Here is a 20445-nt window from a genome sequence, read left to right as displayed (position 1 = left end):
GAAGATGGACGGAGGCATACAGCACCACACCGGAAATTCAGCCATAGCTTCAAAATAAAAGGACAAGCGCTGCCAAGACCATCTGTTTTCAAGTTGAATAAAGTAAATATAGTGGAACAAAGTCTAATTTAAATCTAAGGCTAAAAACTTGCAGCATTGATGAATATAATATAAAATAAGAAATAAACAAAAATATGAATATAGTGGTAGCCAGGTGAGAATTAGTCATATGTATAGACTGCAATGTAAACAGGTTGCATAGTAATGAAGTGAATAATGAGGACAGATTGTAGACAGGGATGCATATAAATAAATGTATATACTGTGTGGTGTACAGGTTTAAGTAGCAGTAATAAATATATATACTGAGATGTAACATTAAATAATCATGTAAATAAGCATGCACACAGTATACAATATGTATAGAGTATCTCTATGTTTTGATTGAATATTTTGCTGATAATGCTTACATACTTCTATTCGCAAAATGCTGAATGCAGAATTTTTGGAATATATTGTGCTATTGTTACTTTTACTTAAGTAAAGAATATATAATGTATCATCATACTGCCACACTGATCTATTGCTTTATTGCTCTAAAAGATTATTTTACTGATTCTCCTGCCTGTCTACTCAGCATAGAAGTATGTCCATGTACGGTCTTTAAATCCACATATAAAAAGTGATTAACTTACCTGTATCTTCTGGGCAGGCTCTATTTAAAATCCACATCCAAAATCTGGTGAGTCAGGGATAAGAAGGATAGTAATTTATTCCAACCTGAAGACACAGTACAGTTCCACTCAACAGGCATCCATTATCAGATGAAACTCTCTTGAAAAGGATTATTGTTGAGACACGTTTATCAGCCTGCATACTGCAATCTCTTATTTAGGCCACAGGCCAAAAACGGTGATCTGACAAAAACATACAAAGACAGAACGATATGACGCTTTTACAGGTTACAACACCCTAAAAGCAAAATTGTTTTATACTGTCATATTGATAATATGTATGACAGCGTTATGCCTTTTACAATGTCTCTTCCATTCATCGCACAAACAAAAATAAAGTGGACAAAGTATTCCCGTTAGTCTAACTTTCACTTGCACACTGAAATCCACTGGAGTGTGCTCCAAGAATCTTATGAAATTTGCTCATACAGGAAGTCACATAGGTCATTATGGCTTGCTTGACAGTGGTGGAGGAGTGTGTGGTGAGAATACTGAAGGGCATCCGTGAACAGTGCTGCAGGGTTTCACATCACCCCGGCCAACAACACCAAGTTATTCTACAGTCCAAAACCACACAGCACAGTCAGCCATTGTTTTCCTTTAAACAGAGACCAGGATAAGTGAAGCTTTTCTGCAGTATCACAAGGTTAATCGAGTCATTCACACCATAAAAAGTGCTGCAACTTCCTCATGATGCGTTGTCACGCCTGATTTGAGATTAAAGGGACAAGGTTCTTTTGTCCAATCACACAACACCATGTCACTAAAGGTAATATCAGCCGGTTAACTGACCTCCAAAAAACTTTTTTTTTTGTGAAACCTCAAGTACTTGATCATTCCGATATGTTTATATAAATTTGCATGAGTCAAAAATGTGGGTCTAAACTGCTCTGCAACTGTGGAGTTTTTCTGCTATGATTTCTTTTTATAATAAAAACATTTTAACTGAGTTGTAGCTGCACATAACACAAGAAACTCCTGAACATTTGGCACCACAGACCTCAGATCAGTTTTCCACTTCCACACTGTGACCTCATCTGATTTATCCAGACTTTTCTGTCACATGGTGTTGTTGTATGTACATAACTGTTCTGTATGCTGTCAGGTGCCTCATCTTTGTCAATGCTCGTTTAAAAAAGCATTTTAATTAAATTAATTTACAGCAGTCAGTAATGAGTCCACTTTACAGTCTCTAGTTTACAGAGTCCTCACTGTTCCAGATTCAGGCCCTGAGCTCCTTATGGAGGATAATTCAATAATCGGTGGATTAAAGAGGAAACAGTGGGCGTACAGTGCTCAGATCAAAGGCCACAATGTAGTTCTGCAAGATGTGGAGTCAGTTTACAAGACACAGGAAGAATTCGAACACATACTGTAGTACTACTCTGCTGGAATGCATTCACCTGCAAGACTTAAAAAGAGCTGGGAAAAACCTGCAGTGGTTAATTCACAATGAATGTCCTCACCTCAGTTGGACTGGCTTTATGGTTTTACGACACTGAAACACAGCAGACATAATTAGGCTTTTTTTTTTAAAACCCCAATAAACTTCAATAAGTCATATTTGTACACATTTACTCAAACTAAGTCTACACATAGAACTAAAGGACTCGTAGCATAAAGTATTTACCTCCTTTACTGTTTTACTATGACCCAAAAGATATCTGTGAAGTGAATTAAACCGTAATAACCTTCTCCTGTATGTGGAAGGTGACTAAATATCCTGCAGAATACACACCTCAATCTTAAAGAAATGGTAAGGACATCAGGACTGTGAAGGGAGCCACCTAGTGGCCTACGGACCCGACATCCACACTATGATCCGGTGTGAGTGGGTCCTCAAAGGCTTCTGGAAGTCTGCGAAAAGTCTGGTGCCAAAACGTTAAAGCTGCGAAGCCAAGTCAGAGCACAGACCTCGACACAATCTGTCATCTGTGGCAGGATCTGAAAGCTGCTGTTGTGTTGCGGTCCCCGTGCAACATTACAGAGCTTGAACAGTTTTGCATGTCAATGAGGGGAAACTCGCAGTGTCTGGATCTGCAGAGCTGATAAAGGCTGATCCAAAGACTGAAGGCTGCCACTGCTGCCAAAGCAAAGCAGTTTAACAGAGTTCAGCCATGATTAATTTCATATGTATTTAAAATCTAATTGTGCCATTATCAAGATGTCTTTCACTTCATTCCCTTTCCAGTGAAAGACTTGCTGAACTGGTATACAAGCACAGCACAGTCCAGCGTGTCACCTTATCTGACTTTACAGCAAACAACTGGTGCCTGACACTAGTGTACTGTAGTGATCATTCGAGCACAAAACCACCAGCAGGTCTGATGAAACAAACAAAGTCAAATACTCGATCACAGTCAGGATTGTAAATTTTGGGGGTTGTTGTAAAATGTAATTTCCTGTGTGCAACAATCATTAATGCACCACCTGTTGAAGGCACATGAAGAGTTTTATACTTTTAGAGTGCTGACCTTTGAACAGGTTTGAGATTGTGGGATGAAAGTATCAGGTTTCCTTTCATTTGCTGCCAGCTGATGAACCTGAATTATAAAAGTCACATTAAGAGAGAAGAAAGCCTCTACAGCAAAATGGTTCAGTTTGCATTGCTGGTCGGGTTTTCCAGTCTTTGCCTGCTTTGCCAAGTGTGCAACCTGACAAAGCAGGGTGAGTGCGGGATTAAAAAAAAAGAAAAGAAAAAACTTTAATAACTAACTTCAGAAAACTGATTTATTTACATAAAACTTTGGCAACATAAGATATTTACAATCTGACTCAATTGTTCGCTTCCCTTTTACTTATAAGCAAGTTTATAACTAGAACACACAAATAAATAAAAATGAAAAGTATTTATATCCACAAATTTAGACTTCAAACTTGATTGTAAAATTGCTGATTACAATTTTTAAAATCACTGATTCATGACTCATTTCAGAATGGGTCATCAGAATCTTAGCTTTAGAAAGAGCCATGCTGAAAACATGGCAGAACCTGAATGATGAACTCAATAGAAACATTAAGGACAATTTGAAACATCTTGGCAGAACTGCATCGCTTTTGAACTCCATGCTAAAACCCTGCTATCATCTTGAATGCTAAAATGTCCTGATTAAAATCAAAGTCAGTGGGTAGAACTGAAAACATCAGGGTCAAACATGTTGGTGGAGGAGACAAAAAAGGATCATTGATCTACAAAGCCTTTTAAGTGGTGCTTGAAAGACATCTTTCAGATGTGCCATCAACAGCACTCCTGACAAAATACAAAGAAATATGAGGCTCAAAACTTCACAGTGAAAACAGAGAGGACGACCTTTCTGCTGGCTTTACGGTTTTCTGGGTCAGTGAAGGAGTCTCTTCCTGCTGTAGCTCTTCCCCGTGTTTGAGCGTCTTTTTGGTTGGCTGAAGGGACAGACCTCCACGCCATCGTCTATCCTCCGGCCTGACGCAGCCTCATCTACAAAGTTTAGGAAATAATGAGTGTAAGTTCATTTGCAGCACTGGGGGAAAGGTTACTGTATTTATCAGGTTCACTTTTGGCAGGAGTATTATTTTCTTGATTCATCGTTCAGCCGCCCAAAACTTTATTCAAAGCTCAAAGACATGCAGTTTAATATCAGACACAACCAAGATTTGAGAAGCTGTAACCAGATCATTTTAGGTATTTTGCTTGAAAAATACCTAAATATCAGTTATCAAAATAGCTGCTGATCAATTTTCTGGCCATCAGCAAATCCATTAACAGACTAACTGTTGCAGCTCTACATGTGATGACTGAGCATCTTATTTCAAAGCCACGGTCATAAGTATTGTCCTTTCTCCCAGCTCTGTCTTAAAACAACGCCTTGTATTTTCCAAAGTTAGTCTTTATAGTCAAATTCTTTTTCTGTTACCACCCATCCACTGCAGCTAAACATAGAAACACTGTAGAAACAGGGAATTTTAATTTCTACACACAACAAGGACTGAGGATTGTGTCACAAATTACTTGAAACACTCTACGATGCCTTCACCCCATCAACACTGAACATACTAACAGCCACAGTGGCTTTGTAACATGATGCAAGCAGACGACAATTGTTTGCTCGGTGAATGGGAAATTTACATTTCAATAATGCCCAGATGGAACTGTAGACAGGAGCAGCAATTTCTGTGGCAAGGAATTTTTAAACTAATATATCACCTCAATGCAGTGGGCATGAGGGTCAGACCAGCACAGTGCAGATGCTGCTGTGAGCAACCAGTTAGATTAATCAATCATAGAGCATAATATAATCTTAAAATCATTTGACAGCCCCATTAAAAACAAAAACACTGTACATCTTACCTTTAAAATTTGGCGTTCTCTTACCAGCAGAGCCAGTTTTGCCCTTGAACAACAGCGGAGAGTGAGTGAGGGCCAGAATCCCACTCGCTGTCACTGGCTTCCTCACCTTTGAGCTGGGAGGGGTCGCCACTGTCAAAACGTAGAAAACAGCACTGCCAAAGTTACAATTTAATCTTGCAGTTTCATGCAATCGTTTCAGAAATGAAGTTTCACTTTGTGTTTATCATTTAATATCTAAAAAACAATGTCATTCAACTATTCTCTACATCTGAACTTTCTTCTCACTAAACATTTGGTCCGAACATAGATGGTATTTTAAATTAAAATGAAAGTATTTCAATTGTAACCCAAGAACTTTAAATGTGAAAGCATTTTGTTTCAGAATGTCTCAATCATAACTTACATGACTTGATGTCTCCACTTCCAGCAGTCAAGATGACTTCTTCCTCCACTCTCTGAGGATCAGCACCATCAGCCTGATGAGCCAGCTTCTCCATCCAGTACAAATCGTCCAGTGGAGAAAGAGGAGATGCATCTGCAGCTTTGTTGTTTGAGGGCTCATCCACGTCCTCAACGTCCTGCAACCTGCTTACTCCGAGCTCACCTTCCTCCAGCATCTCCACCAGCAAGGGCTCCCCCTTCCAGCCACGATCTTTGCCTCCAGCCACTCCAATCTGAGCTCTCTTTCTGCGAGGCCAACTGTTGAGGTTGTCTGGCGTCGCCTTCCCTACACTCTGAGGTGAAGGAGTCAGGGGAATGATGTCTGCAACTGCCACTGGAGACACTGTCCCTGCAGGATGCCGTGTAGGGGTGTAGGACTGGCAGATGTAAGTCTGGACGCTGCCAACTTTTCTGGGCGTGCTCTTGGCCGGGGTGACGTGAGTACAGATCGATGGTGAGACACACCCAGGATCTCTGTGCTTAGAGAACAAAGCCAAGGGACTTTCCAGCTGAGAAGGTTTCACACCAACTAATGGGCTCTGAGCTCCTGAGGCTAAATCACCTGCGTTCATGGAGTCTGCGCGTTTGATTCTGAGCTTGGGAAGTCCTGAAGTTTGTATCTCCATTTCCACCTGGTAAGTCAGTGGGTTTGGAGTACCCATGCCCTTTTGCTGACGAGGTCTTGCTGGGCCTCGAGGGGTTGAAAATCGAGGGGCTTCATTTCCGTACCCCAAACGAGCAGCAGCCTCCCTCTGTTGGCGGTCAGGGGTCTGTCGGAAGCCGTAGCTCCGACCAGGTGTACCTTGGGGTGGTACGTGTGGTTTAGGAGAGACAGTGCTTGACAGGAAGTCTTCACTGGACAGTGAAGGCTTCCGTGAAAAGCTAATGTTCATCCTGAGACCTCCACTGAACTGGGTCTTTACAACTGCTGCATCTACAATGTCCATACTATCATCTTCTGTGGATTCAGCAGTTTGTGAAGAGTCAAACTGCTGTGAATCTGTATGGGAACTGGAGTCAGTTTCAGCCTGGACCTCTTCTTTTGGATCTGAATGCATGTTCTTTTCCACAAGGCGACAGTTCTCAGATGATTCTGTGTCTATTTTGGAGGGGACATTCTCACTAGACTGGGATCTTAAGTTATGTCTGGTGGTTCTAACACCCTGACCAGACCTCGCTCTCAACAGGGACTTTGCAGGAGATTTTATTGAAGTATCTGACCCTTCTGAATCAGAAGTACCTTCTACTGGTGTAAACACTGGATAACATGGAGATGGGATGTCTGAATTTTTTCCTGGAGTTCTTCCAGAGCGTGTAATCATTTGGTGAGTAGGACTTGGAGTTCTGCTTTGAGTTCTAGTGTTGGATTTAGGTAAGGGGCAGTGGTCTGGAGGTGGTGTGGACTGTGGAGGAGGCAGTTCCAAACGACAAACAACGTCACTTTTTTCAGGTGTTTTCATCCTGTTGTGACATTTGTCAGAGGACTTCTGATTTTTTTCATCTGTCAGAATAACACTGTTTGCATTGAAAAGGTCTCTATTAGTGTTTCTGCTTTTGACAGGACTGCAGAAAGTTTTGGGTGATTTGACCAGTCTTGGAGAAGTGCGGGATGCAATACAAGGCGACTCTGGCACCTTGAAAGAAATGCTGTTCTCTGCCACTCTGTATTTTCGAGGGGATGGAGACCATGTGACACTCTTTTTGGGAGTCCTGGAAACTGGGCTATTGAGTAGATGTAATCCAGAAGAAGATCGGCATTCGACAAAGGCCTTGACCGGAGTCCTGAGAATACCCTTCAGTGGACTCCTCACAGGGCTTTGCTTAGTCGGGGTCTCCGCCACAAGAGTCTTTCTGGCTGGTGATCTGAAAGGACTACCTCTCAGAGCCATACCAAGAGAGCTGGCTGCTACGGGGCTCTCTGCAGCACAGACAACGTGCATCCTGGATGAGGGTGGGGCTTTGGGGGTCCCTGGGGTTCCAGGGGTCCTGGGTGTTGTGATCCCATGGAAAGCCCTCCCATGTCTGCCAGGAGATTTTGTTGGTGTTTTATTTGGACTCTAAAACGAACACACAAACAAAGAGGTCATTAAATCTGTCATAACGGATTTCTTTGGCCACTTGAGGGCAGTGCAAACAAGTTGTGCACAGTAACATCAATATATCAACTATAAGGTGATATGGTGAACTTGTTCACAAACAGTTCCTTATGTATAATCCAGCAGTTGTGAAACAAGTTGTGTTTCTGGCCATTTGACAAATCTAAGTCCAACATTCAGTATCCTGTAGGTGTTTGGGGTCTCTAACAACTCACGAGTTACTAAATGCTCCACTATGCAGATAGACTGTCACTAGTTGTGCAAGCAGTGTTATACAACATTTACATGAAAATCTATTTCTATAATGTAGAAGAACTGTGATGTGAAGAAGAATAGATGCCTCAGTCATTCGCACTTTTACAAAATTCAAGATAAACATCTTGTCAAAACTCTGTCAGTAAGCTGAGAAAGGACATTGGTGTGCCATCACTTTATTTCACAGCTACTAATGAATATACTGTGTTTGGTGAACCATATTATAAAAAAGAGAACTTACCTCAAAGACACTCGAGTCTGTGGACAGCCGTGACCTGGTGGCCCTGGTTGCATAAGACTGGTTTGAGGGACTGCTGGAGGAATCAGCAGCCCCAAAAAGAAGACGCAAGGGAGAACGCACTGTTTTTATGTTAACCTCACTGACATCGCTGACAGTAAGCTGGGATGCAGAGAGAACCCTGTCCAGGTTGCGGGAGCGAGGTTGAGAACTTGAGTAGAAAGTGTTTGAGTGTCTTCTTGCAAACTTCTTTAGCCTTGGACTTCTTCTTAGGTCTGACACAAAACCAAAGCACAAATAAAAAAGACCTGTTATAGTTACAGTGCTTGAATAGTGTAAAAATGTTCAAAGTACCCAAAAATTACATTTCAAGGTAAATTATCATTTTTTTTTATTCTTTTTTTTTCACATACGTTTGTGATGCACTTAAACACAAGACAAAAGGAGATTATAATCCTTATATTCATGAAAACATTCTGTGTAGAAAAACACAAGACTGTGGTATCAGTAAAATACCTTCTGAAGGTTTTACTGGTGACTCTTCCACAATGCATTCCTCTGTAGGGGCAGATCTCCTGAAAACAAATCATTGAAAAACACAGGGAAAGATTTTCAGTTCATAAAAATCAGCAGTTGCAGATGATTTCTGGGTCATACAATGGATCAATTTATTGCAGAATAATCAATAAATCTCAATAAGACAAACCATTGACAACATACCTTCCCATTTTCTGCCGGTGCAGGAGGCGATTGGACACTTGCTTGTGATGGGGTGTTTCACACACTTTCTTTGTTAGAAGTTTGTGCCTCTCTGAAAAAACAAAACAAAAAACAGAACAATTTCCTGTCAAAGAAATTGCTAAAAAAAATATCCACTTAATTGAAATGGAGGCACGGTTGGACAAACTCCAATGAGCAGAAAAACACACTGAACTTCTTTTGAACTGTCAACCTGGCAGTGAATATCTTAACATCAACATTGTGTGGCTAAAGGGTTCCGTCTCCCCTGAAGATAAAGGTCAGCTTCCATTCCCTCCTCTACAACAGCTTTGCTTTCAGTTAATTTTGGAGAATTATCCGTTCACCTTCATTTTCATGAGATCGCTTTCGTTTCAATCCTTCCACAGCAGACACAGACTGGCTCCTCGGCAGCTTGGCTTTCTTTGAGGGGGATACCATCTCTTGATTGAACAGGTTTCTTCTCACCTTCGTCACCTCTGTGGACAATCAGAATAGTCTGTGCTGAGGACTCTAACATTAACATGGTGATGTCTTTTGTTTTACACAGATTCCAAGGTGTCAAAAATGGTTTCTACTCATAAGATAATTAGAGCATGAAACAATCTCCCCTGTGACAAGGATGCCTCAAAATTCAAAAGACAGATTTTGGGTTGAGTAGGAAAGTGGCAAGCCAGATGTAAAACAGAACATACCTTGTGCTTCTTGTTTCTGAGGTTCTGCTTCAGCAACAGGTTTCTCCAAAGCAACAGAGACCTTTGATTTGGACTAATGAAAACACATTAAAGATGGTCAGGTATTCTATGTGCAAATATCATCTCAGGTCTTAGTTGGGTGATGGTTTTCAAACAGGACAACACAGGAAAGCATTTAAAAGTTTTTACGCCTTTGGATGACTCACAGCAGGTTAGAAATCCAACAATCAGAGTTATCAGGAGTCATTACTTATTAAAAGGTCCACTTACGGCTCTTGTAGCCTTTTTGGGCATCTCTATTTGACGAAGACTCTGTGAGGATTCTGTCATACTGCGATGACGAGTCAGCATCCCACTCCTAAAAGGGGGAAGTTTTTAATTCTTGAAATAAAGCTTAGAAAATATATATACATCATGGCTCAATCATACAACTAAAAATTCTCCTAAATACTAAAAATTCAATGAGTATGATTCAATTGCAGTGACATTCAAGGAGCAAAATCATCATTTTAACTCAACTGTGTCTTCTTTGTTTTAGTATCTAAGATTTGTTTAATTCAAGACCATTCCTGACAGTGTCTTTAACATTTAACCTCCACTCACTTCCTCTTGCTAGCTGAGCGATTTCGCAGGTCCTGCAGGCAATCTCTGCCATCTGAAACCTGGCTGCGAGTAGAGAGGGGAGGTGAAGGAGCTGACGGAGAAACGCTGTCTTTAGCAACTGACTCGTCGCTGAAGAAGTCAGCAGGTAGAACAGCCACCAAAGCTTCAGGGAGCTGGGTGCCCAGATTGTGGTAGATGTCTGCAAGCACTCTGGGCACAGCTGTCAGGAACCTGCCATGACACAGAAAGACTGTTAGATTCTATAAATACTTGGCTCATGTTTCACATTACAAATTCAGTACAGCTATAATGATGCACATAGGTGATATTCAAAACAGGCACTTTTCATCAGGGTGGTTTTAAAACTAAAGATTTATGGTAATCGAGAAGCAAAAGCTTGTTAGTGAGTACAGGTAACTCGAAATCATGAATCTGTAACCAAAAGTATGTTAACTCTTGCTTTTTGTGTTCTTCTGGGGAACACAATAAAAGCCTGAACACTTACCCTGGGAGGACTTCGTCTTGAAGGAACCTTGCAAGGAAAACTGGGTCTTTTGTCAGGGAGATTATCCTGAGCATTTCAGCCACCTGAAAAGCAGAGTTCAGAATTTGTTTGTTTTTGCCCAATTGTTCAATTAGTGGCATTCAAGAAATAAACTTTGCTGGTCAAAATGATTTAAAGCTGTTAATGGAAATATATTAAATGTCATACTATTTATACACAATCAGATATCTTATTATTTTGTGGTGACTAATGCAGGCAATTAATTAAACATGGCTTTCCTTCAGATAATTGCCATGTTTCACTCCCTTTACTGTGGCAGTCTACGAAGATGAACAGTAGCAACCAGCCAAATTCTGATAGGAGACCATCTATCTGTCATCAGAATGGCTTGCAAAAGGATGACAGGGCTGACTTATGAAGAAAACTGCATACTCTGTCGCCACAGCTGCTCTTCTGCCTTTGCACATAAATGGGACTCAACAGCAATCATCTTACCTCCTCTGCCATCTGATCAACATCCAGTGAGTCGGGCTGCTCTGAAGAGAAAAGTCTGCACAACTCCAGCCTCAGCAACGCCTGTAGCTGGCACCTACAGGAGACAACCTGTGTTACCCACGCCTAATCATAACTGACTTAAGAACAGAATGATTGTTGACCAGCCACAAAATAGCAAAAAAGCTAAACTTTCACACGTGGGAGAGCCAGTATTACCACAGACGGAAGTGGCTGAGTTTTAAACTCCAAAAACAAAGTAAGACACAAAGTTAGAAAATAACTCACTCTCTGACTTTGCTATCAACATCAGCAGCCGTGCAGTAGATCTGTCTGATTGATTTGCTGGTCTTGAGGAGGTGCTGCTGGACAAACAGGGAGGTCTTTACCTGCAAAGAAGACATCAAATTTTAGATCTGCATATTAACAGCCCAACTGTCTGAGCTTTAATGTACTTTAGGTGATACGCTGAATGCTTTCATTATCTCAGTAATAAAAGGTTCTGCATCTTATATCAGCTATCAACAACAATCCCCTTCCTACTACTGTCCAACTTTACAGTCAACACTGCTGCCAGTAAAACCACACACACAACGAATTCACTCACGTTCAAGATCAGTTTATACTAAACTTTGCAACAACTGTGTAAACTGTGACAACTGAATTCACTGTGTATGATTATTTACAATTATGACAAACAAATGATTATCTACAATTGTACAACCAGCTATGAATTCCTCCACCATCTACCATCAAATTATGGTAACCGGTCTACAGTCAAACAGACTGTGTTTCTGGGAAAAAAAAAAAACAATACAAAGCAAAAAAAACAAACAAGCAGACTTGTGTATATATATTTATATTGTTATTTTTTTACTTCTTTAATAGTTTATTTTTAGTCAATGTGTCATGCACCAACTTCACCAAAACAAATTCCTTGTATATGTGAAATCGTACTTGGCAAGAAAGTTTTTTCTGATTCTGATTCTGCAGCAAAGATCAAAGTGGGTCAGGTCAAAATGTTGAAATATACTTAAAGCTGCCATGTGTCTCACCTCCACATCTGACTCTGCCACAAGAAAGATTTTCACAGCAGACATGAGCTGCTGGACACTCATGAAGAGGGCCAAGTCTCTTTCTGCCACAGTCTTCTCGTAGCTGGACTTCAGATGGGACAGCAGCTCTTCCTCCTTAGTGAAACCTGGGCAAAGGATGACGATACATCACTTGATTCGTTGTTTTATCAAAGTGTCAAAGAGTTTGGCACTTTGGGAAATAAGCTTGTTTGCTTTGCTGCACAGAAAGATTGTTGAGTGTTGCACAGTTTTAATGGGCAGACTCACTGATTGTGTTCGTTCCTTCAGATTTGTTCTTGTCACTTGATCGTCTCTTCCCTTGTCTGTCGGGCCCCCTGCCCTCGACCCCCAGCTGCTCAACCTCGTTCTGGTTCTTTTGGGCTTTGACATTCAGCCGTGCCACATTCAGCATCTGGAGGGAGCGGCTCAAGGTCTTCATCTTCAGTTTCACTGGTGTGCGCTGGGCGCCACCTGTAGATCACAGATGGAAAATTAGCTCAGGTTAAAATCTTGATGATACTAGAAACTGAACATTTTTCTGCCATTTGCTATCTTAAAAAAAAAAAAAAAAAAAAAAAAAGAACTTTACTTGTGTCTAAAGGAATAATTGGTGATTGCTAATTTCCTAAATTGAACATCTGTACTTGTACTACAAATTTCACAACCTTCGTAGAAACTCTGGAATTTGTGTAAAAAAAAAAAAAATTAAATATGGCTTCCTCACATTTCTTGCCCCTCTTTTCATGTGCATCCTGCGATGTTTGATACAATTCAGCCAGACTACTGATCAGCTCCTGCTGCAGGACAGACAATTCCTCCTCTTCTCTCTGCTCTGGCACTGCATGAAGTAATCTGTCCAACAAAGTAAGCAAAATCTCAGGACCATGTGTCACATTATGCGCCAAGATTGAGTTTGTTTTTGGTTGACTTTGATTATTTTTGTGTTTAAATTAGTGCTGTCAAAAATATCACATTATTAAGGCATTAACTCAAATCAATTTTATCAGCGTCATTTTTTTTATCACGCGATTAACACTCTTTGTGACCTAGTGAACTTGTAGTTTTTTATAAGCTGTGGCCACTGCTAGTAACGTTACAAAAACTACGTGATCCGATTGTAAACCGGAAACAAAACAATAGACACGCCCAATGCATGTTTTGGTCTCGCCTGCTCGCTAGCTGTGAAAGTGTAGGTGGATGTCAAGCGCGAAACGCCAAAATGGATGCGAACAAGATTCTGAATAGAAAGTTTAGTTTCAAAAATTTGCCCGATGGGTTGACTGACAAGACCAAAGTTTGGACAGAGGCATATGGATACCGTAACGAAAAACTAGCTTACTGCAGCCATAGCCAAGTAATGTTCATTCTTTCTGGAGAGAAACAAGAGGCTGCGTTGATAAGCCTCTGGTGAATAAACAGAAGAGCATCACAGTCTGACTGCTTGTATGTTCAAAAGAAACCTAAGAAAGGAAAGTTTTAGCCATGGTTTAAATGCTCTATAGGCTGAGTCCTAGTTTACAATGATGTGCACTTTGTAACTTTATCTTGGACTGAGGCCCTTCAACATCTGCCGGACTATGCTCAGGATTTTTTATGAGTCTGTGGTGGCAAGTGCAATTCTCTATGCTGTTGCGTGCTGGGGCAGCAAGCTGAGGATGGCAGACGCCAACAGACTCAACAAACTGATCTGCAAGGCCAGTGACATTGTGGGGGTGGAGTGTGACTCTCTGACGGTGGTGTCAGAGAGGAGGATGCTGAATAAGCTAAGGACTATCATGGACAATGTCTCACACCCACTTCATGATGTGCTGGCCAGGCACAGGAGTACGTTCAGTAAGAGACTAATACCACCAAAACTCAGGACTGAACGATACAGGAAATCATTCCTGCCTGTGGCCATTAACCTGTAAACTCCTCCCTCTGAATGGCCCTTGGACTTCACTGTCACTGTCTGGTCTGTTCTGTTGAATATTTTACAATTTCACTTTGCACATCTGATTCCATTTTGCACATTTTTTTGCACATCCAATATACTTAGTATATTACTTATTTTTATTACTGTACATTTCATTATGTTGCCTATTTTGTGTTGTATATTTCTTAATTTGTGTTGTATATTTCTTATTTACATATATCTTTAGTTTTAATATTCTGTTTCTTAATATTGCCTTTATATTTATTCCTTCTTGTTCTTTCTCTCTTTTTTATTCTAATCTGTAATTCTGTTTTGTGTGGAGCACTGTACAAAAAACAATTTCCCCTTGGGGATCAATAAAGGAATTCTGATTCTGATTCTGATCTTGTATCACCCTGTTTTGATGTGCAATTAATTTGCGATTAATCGCGAGTTAACTATGACATTTATGGGATTAATCACAATTAAATATTTTAATCGATCTACATAAATATAATACAATCAATCTTGAAATCATATTTACCTCATTGATTCCATTAAGTGGGAACTCACTCCTGACTGGTCTGAATGAGGGAACCAACACTCCAACACGTCTTTGCTCAGCGGGACATGGCAAACTTCCCTCTGAGCCCACTCAGGAACCTGATGATCCTTTGGCTGGTCTGAGGGAGAAATGAAAATCAACACAGCAATAAATAGCTAGCAATGAAACAGAACATGGATTGGAAATAAAACTATACCCTTACCATCTAATACATTAAAAGTTTCACTGTTTCTAATATTTGAGGCCAACTCATACATTAGGAATATAAAAATGCAACAAGTATTACAACCCTATTATTAATAGGATTGTAATTAACCCCATACTGACAACCCTATTCAAGTATATTCAATATAAGTGATCTGTGTACTTTTAACAGCTGTGAGTCAAGCTAAAAGCTTTTGGTAACATATGCTTTTATTTTTGGTTCAGAAAAATGCTTTTGATGTTTTGAATCCTGAATATTACTCTTCTACCCTCACCATCAACACCGTCACCATCTGCCTCCATGATGTCATACACTACTCCCAAAACACTGCTCACAACATCTGGCAGTTCAGCTGAGCTTTCTGCTGTAGCGGGGGCAATGATTTCGGTGGTCAGGAACTGGTCGTGCTGAGTGATTCCAGAGAGGAGAACGGTAAGCAGAGCTGTAGAGTGTGACAAGGGGGAGAGGACAGCCGAGCAAAACAGGCCGTTGACATTCACCTCAGAAAGCTGAAGGAACAAGCAAAAGACAAGAACAATAAAAAAGTAGTGAATCAGTAAATGTCCACAAAAAGAAGATGTTGAAACAGGTACAAACACCCTGTTATTTTTAACAGGTATATTATTTCTCTGTGGAATTTTCAAGAGACTAAAGAAACAAACTTGTGCTGTCCCCTGCAACATGTCATGAGCGCACAAAGAGTTGTTACTGGTATTAAAGAGTAAGGACCACACCAGCAAACACAGCACACTGACTGAAGGGACATTTGCAGGTACATTTACATGCTGTTTAAAGTGCTGCAGCTGAGCAGCTAATTAGCTATCTAGCCTGCAAACTGACACAAGAAAGGCATTTTTCCTGAGCAAATGTTTGTTTGGTTGCTAGTTCAACAAGCTAAGGTGCAGGACACAAAAAGTGTGTTCATGTTTGTAAGTCTGGTAAGGTGTCTTCAGCAGGAAAGCTAATGTGGGCTGGTGTTTAAAATCTGTGGCACTAGCATTGTCTGTCAGACTAAAGTGTGGCTCAGTGTAGCTCAGTGTGACCGCCTGGTCTGCCCAAGCAGTCAAAACACAGATGTTACTACTTATGCAAGATTTGACTGGCTGCAAATACGGTCGCCATCTTCGCAAACAGACAAAGGAAAACACAGGACAAGTGATTTACAAAGCAGATATGTAAGCTGTAGCACACAAAAAAAGAAAGAAGTTTAACATCGCAAAAGAGCCTTAATTGGGACAACTGTACTGTCAAACTGAAACACAGTTTGCCTCACCATGTGAAGAGCATGAGCAGAGAGTTCCATCAGGAGATGCTTGAAGGCACCAACTCCCTGATCACTGCTGCTGGAAAACTGAAGCACCCACGACTCTGTGGAGGTCTGTGTCAGTGAAGAGGAGTCCCAGCCCTGCAGCACTCCTTTCAGACACACTTCCACTGTTTCTGGGAGAAGCCTCTGCCTGCAAGACACTGGCTCAACCATGATGCTACAGCTCTGTGTCACATCACCTAGTTGCGTGAAGAATGACACAACAAAAACAAATAAAGGCTGTTCATTTTCAACTTTATGTTTCACATGCTCACAGCATCAGATCACATGAATAGTTTTACAGCAGCACTATTATAAGGCACGTTTTATTAACAGATGAGAAGAGTTCACTTCCATGTTACCAACCTTGCTCCCACTGCAGAACACCGCTGACGACAGGAAAAGCCATGCGGTAGAGCCTTTCACAGGACAGCAGGTATCCAATGCTGGACTTGAATGCAAAGGCCTTTTGAGTGCAGCAGAGATTCAGCAGAGCAATCACAGGGATCACTCTGCCACCCATCTGAGCTAGGACCTCAGACAGCTTGTCAAAGCCGAGGTGGTCTTCACACCTCATAACCTGCAGCAAGACAAAAATATCTTAATTGTCAACTTCAGGGGAAAAGGGAGTTTGTTTTCATGGTCACTTTGGCAGGATGCTATCTGTAACTCATGACTGTTTTTTCACAGTCATCCTAAATTTCACACAGGCTAGTAAAACAGTACACACAGTTGGCGTTATTGCCTGGGCCAAGTAGGATTTAAAACATCTGCAAACTTTCTCTCCCAAAGGTAATAGGTCCTTTTTCTGTCACACAAATACTAAATTTACTTATTAGATGCTAGTTACAGTCAGGTCATACGGGTAAGGTGACAAATAAAGGGATATGCCAAAATAAAGTGTCCTGTGAGATGAACACCAGTATTCAACAAATCATGAATGTATCTTGGCACAGATTCTATTCTAATGAAGTCACTGGAACTCTGCTCGAGGGATGAACACCATTCAATAAAAACATATTTCATTTGGTGTTTTGATGATAATACTAGTGGTAAGTGTTGCATAGATGCTGAACTGGGTTGAGATTTGATTGCAGCAGAGGCCAAAGCATATACTTCAATTCTTTAGTGCCTCGTACAGAAGCATCGGCATTTGTAATGTTAATCCACTCCCTTATCCAGGTTTTTCCTTGAAATTGTCATCCATCTCTGTCTCTTCAGGCCAAAAGGTAATATACAGTATCTTAAATGTTACCTTTTGTGGTTGTAAAGGTTGTTCTGCAGTTAATTTATATGGTTACATGAACTTGTATGACTGCATTAGCTACCTTAAAAAGAAAGGGACATTTACCTGCTTCACTATCATATTCCCAATACAAGTGATTTTGTTCCAAAATACCATATCACCTACCAATGGGTTACACAAAATAGTAGAGGAGCAGCAAATTTTTATCCAAATGATTTGTTCTCAACTTAGTGATTTATACATCTTCTGTTTTTTTATTTTGTAATATTTTCGACTGCAACAGTGTGTGATGCTATACTCACCTGGACATGTGATTTACTGTCAATCCAATGCAACACAACCTGTCGCTCGACCAGCATATCACGAAGGCCCCTGGATGTGATGTGCTCTGTCACATCTGTAGGCAGGTCATGGTTTTCCAAAGAAAGGTAGTCCACAAGTTGTGTCCTGGAGCGTGGACACTCCGAAACAATAAACACCACATTCCTCCCGTTGTTTGAAGTATCATCCTCCTGTGAAACACTGGATTTCCCAACTCGGCTCGACTTCCTGGACCTCAGGGACAGTTTAGTGGGAGAGGTAATGTCTGGTCTGTCCCATTGGAAGTCCAGCAGGGTTTCTTTGAGAACGTTTTGAACTGAAGCAGACTGACTGGATTGATTCTTCTGGTGAGAAGACCACGGTTTATCCTTCACGTCAAACTTGGCTTCAAATTCTATTTCAAAATCCTCAAAGGTTTTGTGGAGAAGCTCCTTGAAGTCTGACACCCTTGATATGAGTCTGGCATTACAACCAGTCTTGGATTGAAAGAATTTATAACCCCAGCGCACTTTGTCAAATCCATATTTGTAGCTGAAATGCAGCAGAATTTGTAATATTCCTCGTTTCACAAAATGATTCCTGACATCCAGCTGATCGCCCGAATCGCGATCTCCATAATCCACATCAATGACAAAAACCAAATTGTGCAAAGCCATACTGTCAACCGAAGGAGCCCTTGACTCAACGATAAGCCATGAAAGCAGGTCAGCCTGGATAAAATCTATTTAAGTCCGTTATCACTAGCTTAACAAATTTGGTCCAATGTTCATTGTGTGTGGACACAGGGACGCCATTTACAGCTGCCAAAACTAGGACTCTTCATCTTTCTTACGTCACACGAAGTTATCCAGCTAGCTAGCTACGGTAGCTACGGAGATTCAAATTAACGTAACCAACTTACAAATTAGCATCGGCTCGTGTGGTAGAGATTTGGCACCCGCCATTGCTTGAATTAACTTCACACCCGTTGTAGAAAATAAACCTACGTACTACGTATTAGCTAAAACTGCTTAAAAATTTTCGTATAACGCTACTCACGTACATATGCTGCTCTACAATCGCCATTTTCTCGTCGCAGTGCGTCCTTAACCGTTCGCGCTCCTTGAACGATAGCCCATCCCCTACGCTGTGATTGGCTATATTCTTAACAACAACAACTCAATTGGCCCAATATAATAAAAAAGCGAGTCGTCGATTCGCCCAAAATCTCAGGTTAACTTTTCATTGGGCTAATGCACCGTCAATCAAATCTCAACAGAAACGTAGTACAGGAAACATGACACGAGAACAGACAGGCCTATGATTGGCAGGGTCCACTTAGATTTAACTTTTAAAAAGCTAGTTACTCATCGGTAAAGCGTCATACACATATAACGGGGAAGATGAAATAGATACATCGGCCTATCGCTGAGTTTGCGATAGTGTCATTTTGTGTCAATGCACAACTAATGTCAGCTGGTGCAAAGCTTTGTGTAAAACTGCTGTACCCAGAGACATCAGCCAGGGACCGCTGCTCCCTTTCTTCCTTGCAAAAGTGCATAACTGTCCTTCCACTTTTTGATGCTAAAAGCAAACATTTTCCCAGCCATAACAAGTGAACTGAGAAACACCGAATAAAGCAACATGGATGAATTATGTAAAGCGTGATTTGAAAGTTGAATTCAAATGAAAATGAGTTATTATCATTGAATGAATAGTGGACTTCCAAAAAGACACTGCATGCTGCTGGACCACAGAGTACCAGATAAGGGAAAATCGAAGCAAACTAAGCATGAGGTGAGACATAGAAGTGTCCTTATGAATGGTATTGAAATGCTGAAGGAGATTTGGTTTTTCAGTGAATTAAGTACTTTGTTTAGCTGTCTGCTGTGTGTTTAAAGGAAAGAGACAATATAAAAAGTGGGCAAAGGCCTGAGACATTTTGTCTTTTTATCATGTTGATCCACTGATGACTATCTACTTTGTCAAGTGTGCCAAGCAAAGCAGCGAGAACGATAGCTTGGCATCCTTGGCCATTCTGTCTCTCACTGCCTAAAATGGAAGAAACTCTCTTTCAGAACAATATTTGGCTTTGATATGGAGGTCTGGGTCTTCTCACTGGGTTTTCAATGTTTCCTCAAGTTTTAAGCAAAGCATGATACACTGAGTGTGTCTGCAGACCAGAAAATGCATATAGCCCAAAGCTGTCCTCAGTGTGTCCGACAGTTCGATTTCCAGGTTGGTCTCTGTTAGTTCAGTGACGACACAAAGGTAAATACAAATTAGACTGAATGTAACATTTGACAATGTATGGACAAATTTGATATCTTTACACAGTGAGGTTTGTCAGCACTGGTGTTCAATGAATAACAACAAAGACTGCATGATTAAATAAAGAACTTCATTCAGCTACATTAATTCTTCAAAATTTGTTAATACATTAAGTCACAATATCATATATGATAATATTCATATTAATAACAGGTAGCCTATAACTGTAGCTGTTTTCACTAAAACCTGAGACAGAGCAATGACCAAAATACTTGAAACAAGCAGTGTGTCTTAGACCCAGCTCTCTGTTTTTCAGATAATCTGTCAAATGGACAGGTAAATGTAGAATCTTTCTCCATCTCCCCAGGGCTGGAGGGAAAACCAGAAAAAGAAAGATTTAAGGAAGTAGAACACTGGGAGAGGAGGTATGTGGGTCACCCTCTGTTTTGCATCCATAATCA

At 40.7% G+C, this 20445-nt stretch overlaps 1 protein-coding gene across 1 annotated transcript; it reads right to left on the bottom strand.

The window, feature by feature from the left end:
• Positions 1-3440: 3440 nt before the first annotated feature.
• ticrr (TopBP1-interacting, checkpoint, and replication regulator) lies at positions 3441-18813 on the bottom strand. The gene is made up of 21 exons (XM_070973215.1): positions 17716-18813; positions 16534-16747; positions 16135-16367; positions 15136-15370; positions 14636-14774; positions 12922-13049; positions 12465-12668; positions 12177-12322; positions 11410-11510; positions 11125-11218; positions 10630-10712; positions 10125-10355; positions 9792-9879; positions 9522-9594; positions 9174-9305; positions 8809-8899; positions 8605-8663; positions 8092-8363; positions 5462-7556; positions 5059-5187; positions 3441-4188 (listed from the first exon to the last, which is right to left on the bottom strand). The coding sequence occupies exons 1-21, from the start codon at positions 18388-18390 to the stop codon at positions 4073-4075; spliced, it is 5538 nt and encodes a 1845-aa protein (XP_070829316.1). The 5' UTR covers positions 18391-18813; the 3' UTR covers positions 3441-4072.
• Positions 18814-20445: the final 1632 nt, after the last annotated feature.

Source organism: Chaetodon trifascialis, chromosome 10, assembly GCF_039877785.1.
Source record: "Chaetodon trifascialis isolate fChaTrf1 chromosome 10, fChaTrf1.hap1, whole genome shotgun sequence".
Classification (NCBI taxonomy): Eukaryota; Metazoa; Chordata; class Actinopteri; order Chaetodontiformes; family Chaetodontidae; genus Chaetodon; species Chaetodon trifascialis.
This window is presented reverse-complemented; position numbering and strand designations above follow the sequence as displayed.

What these genes read in the sequence shown, in the direction of transcription:
- ticrr (XM_070973215.1), bottom strand. Translation starts at nt 18,390, where the DNA reads ATGGCTTTGCACAATTTGGTTTTTGTCATTGATGTGGATTATGGAGAT. An exon ending in ACAGTAAATCACATGTCCAG is followed by an intron (nt 16,748 to 17,715) that starts GTGAGTATAGCA and finishes GTCTTGCTGCAG; the next exon opens with GTTATGAGGTGTGAAGACCA. An exon ending in CAAGACGAAGTCCTCCCAGG is followed by an intron (nt 10,356 to 10,629) that starts GTAAGTGTTCAG and finishes GTGTCATGGCAG; the next exon opens with GTTCCTGACAGCTGTGCCCA.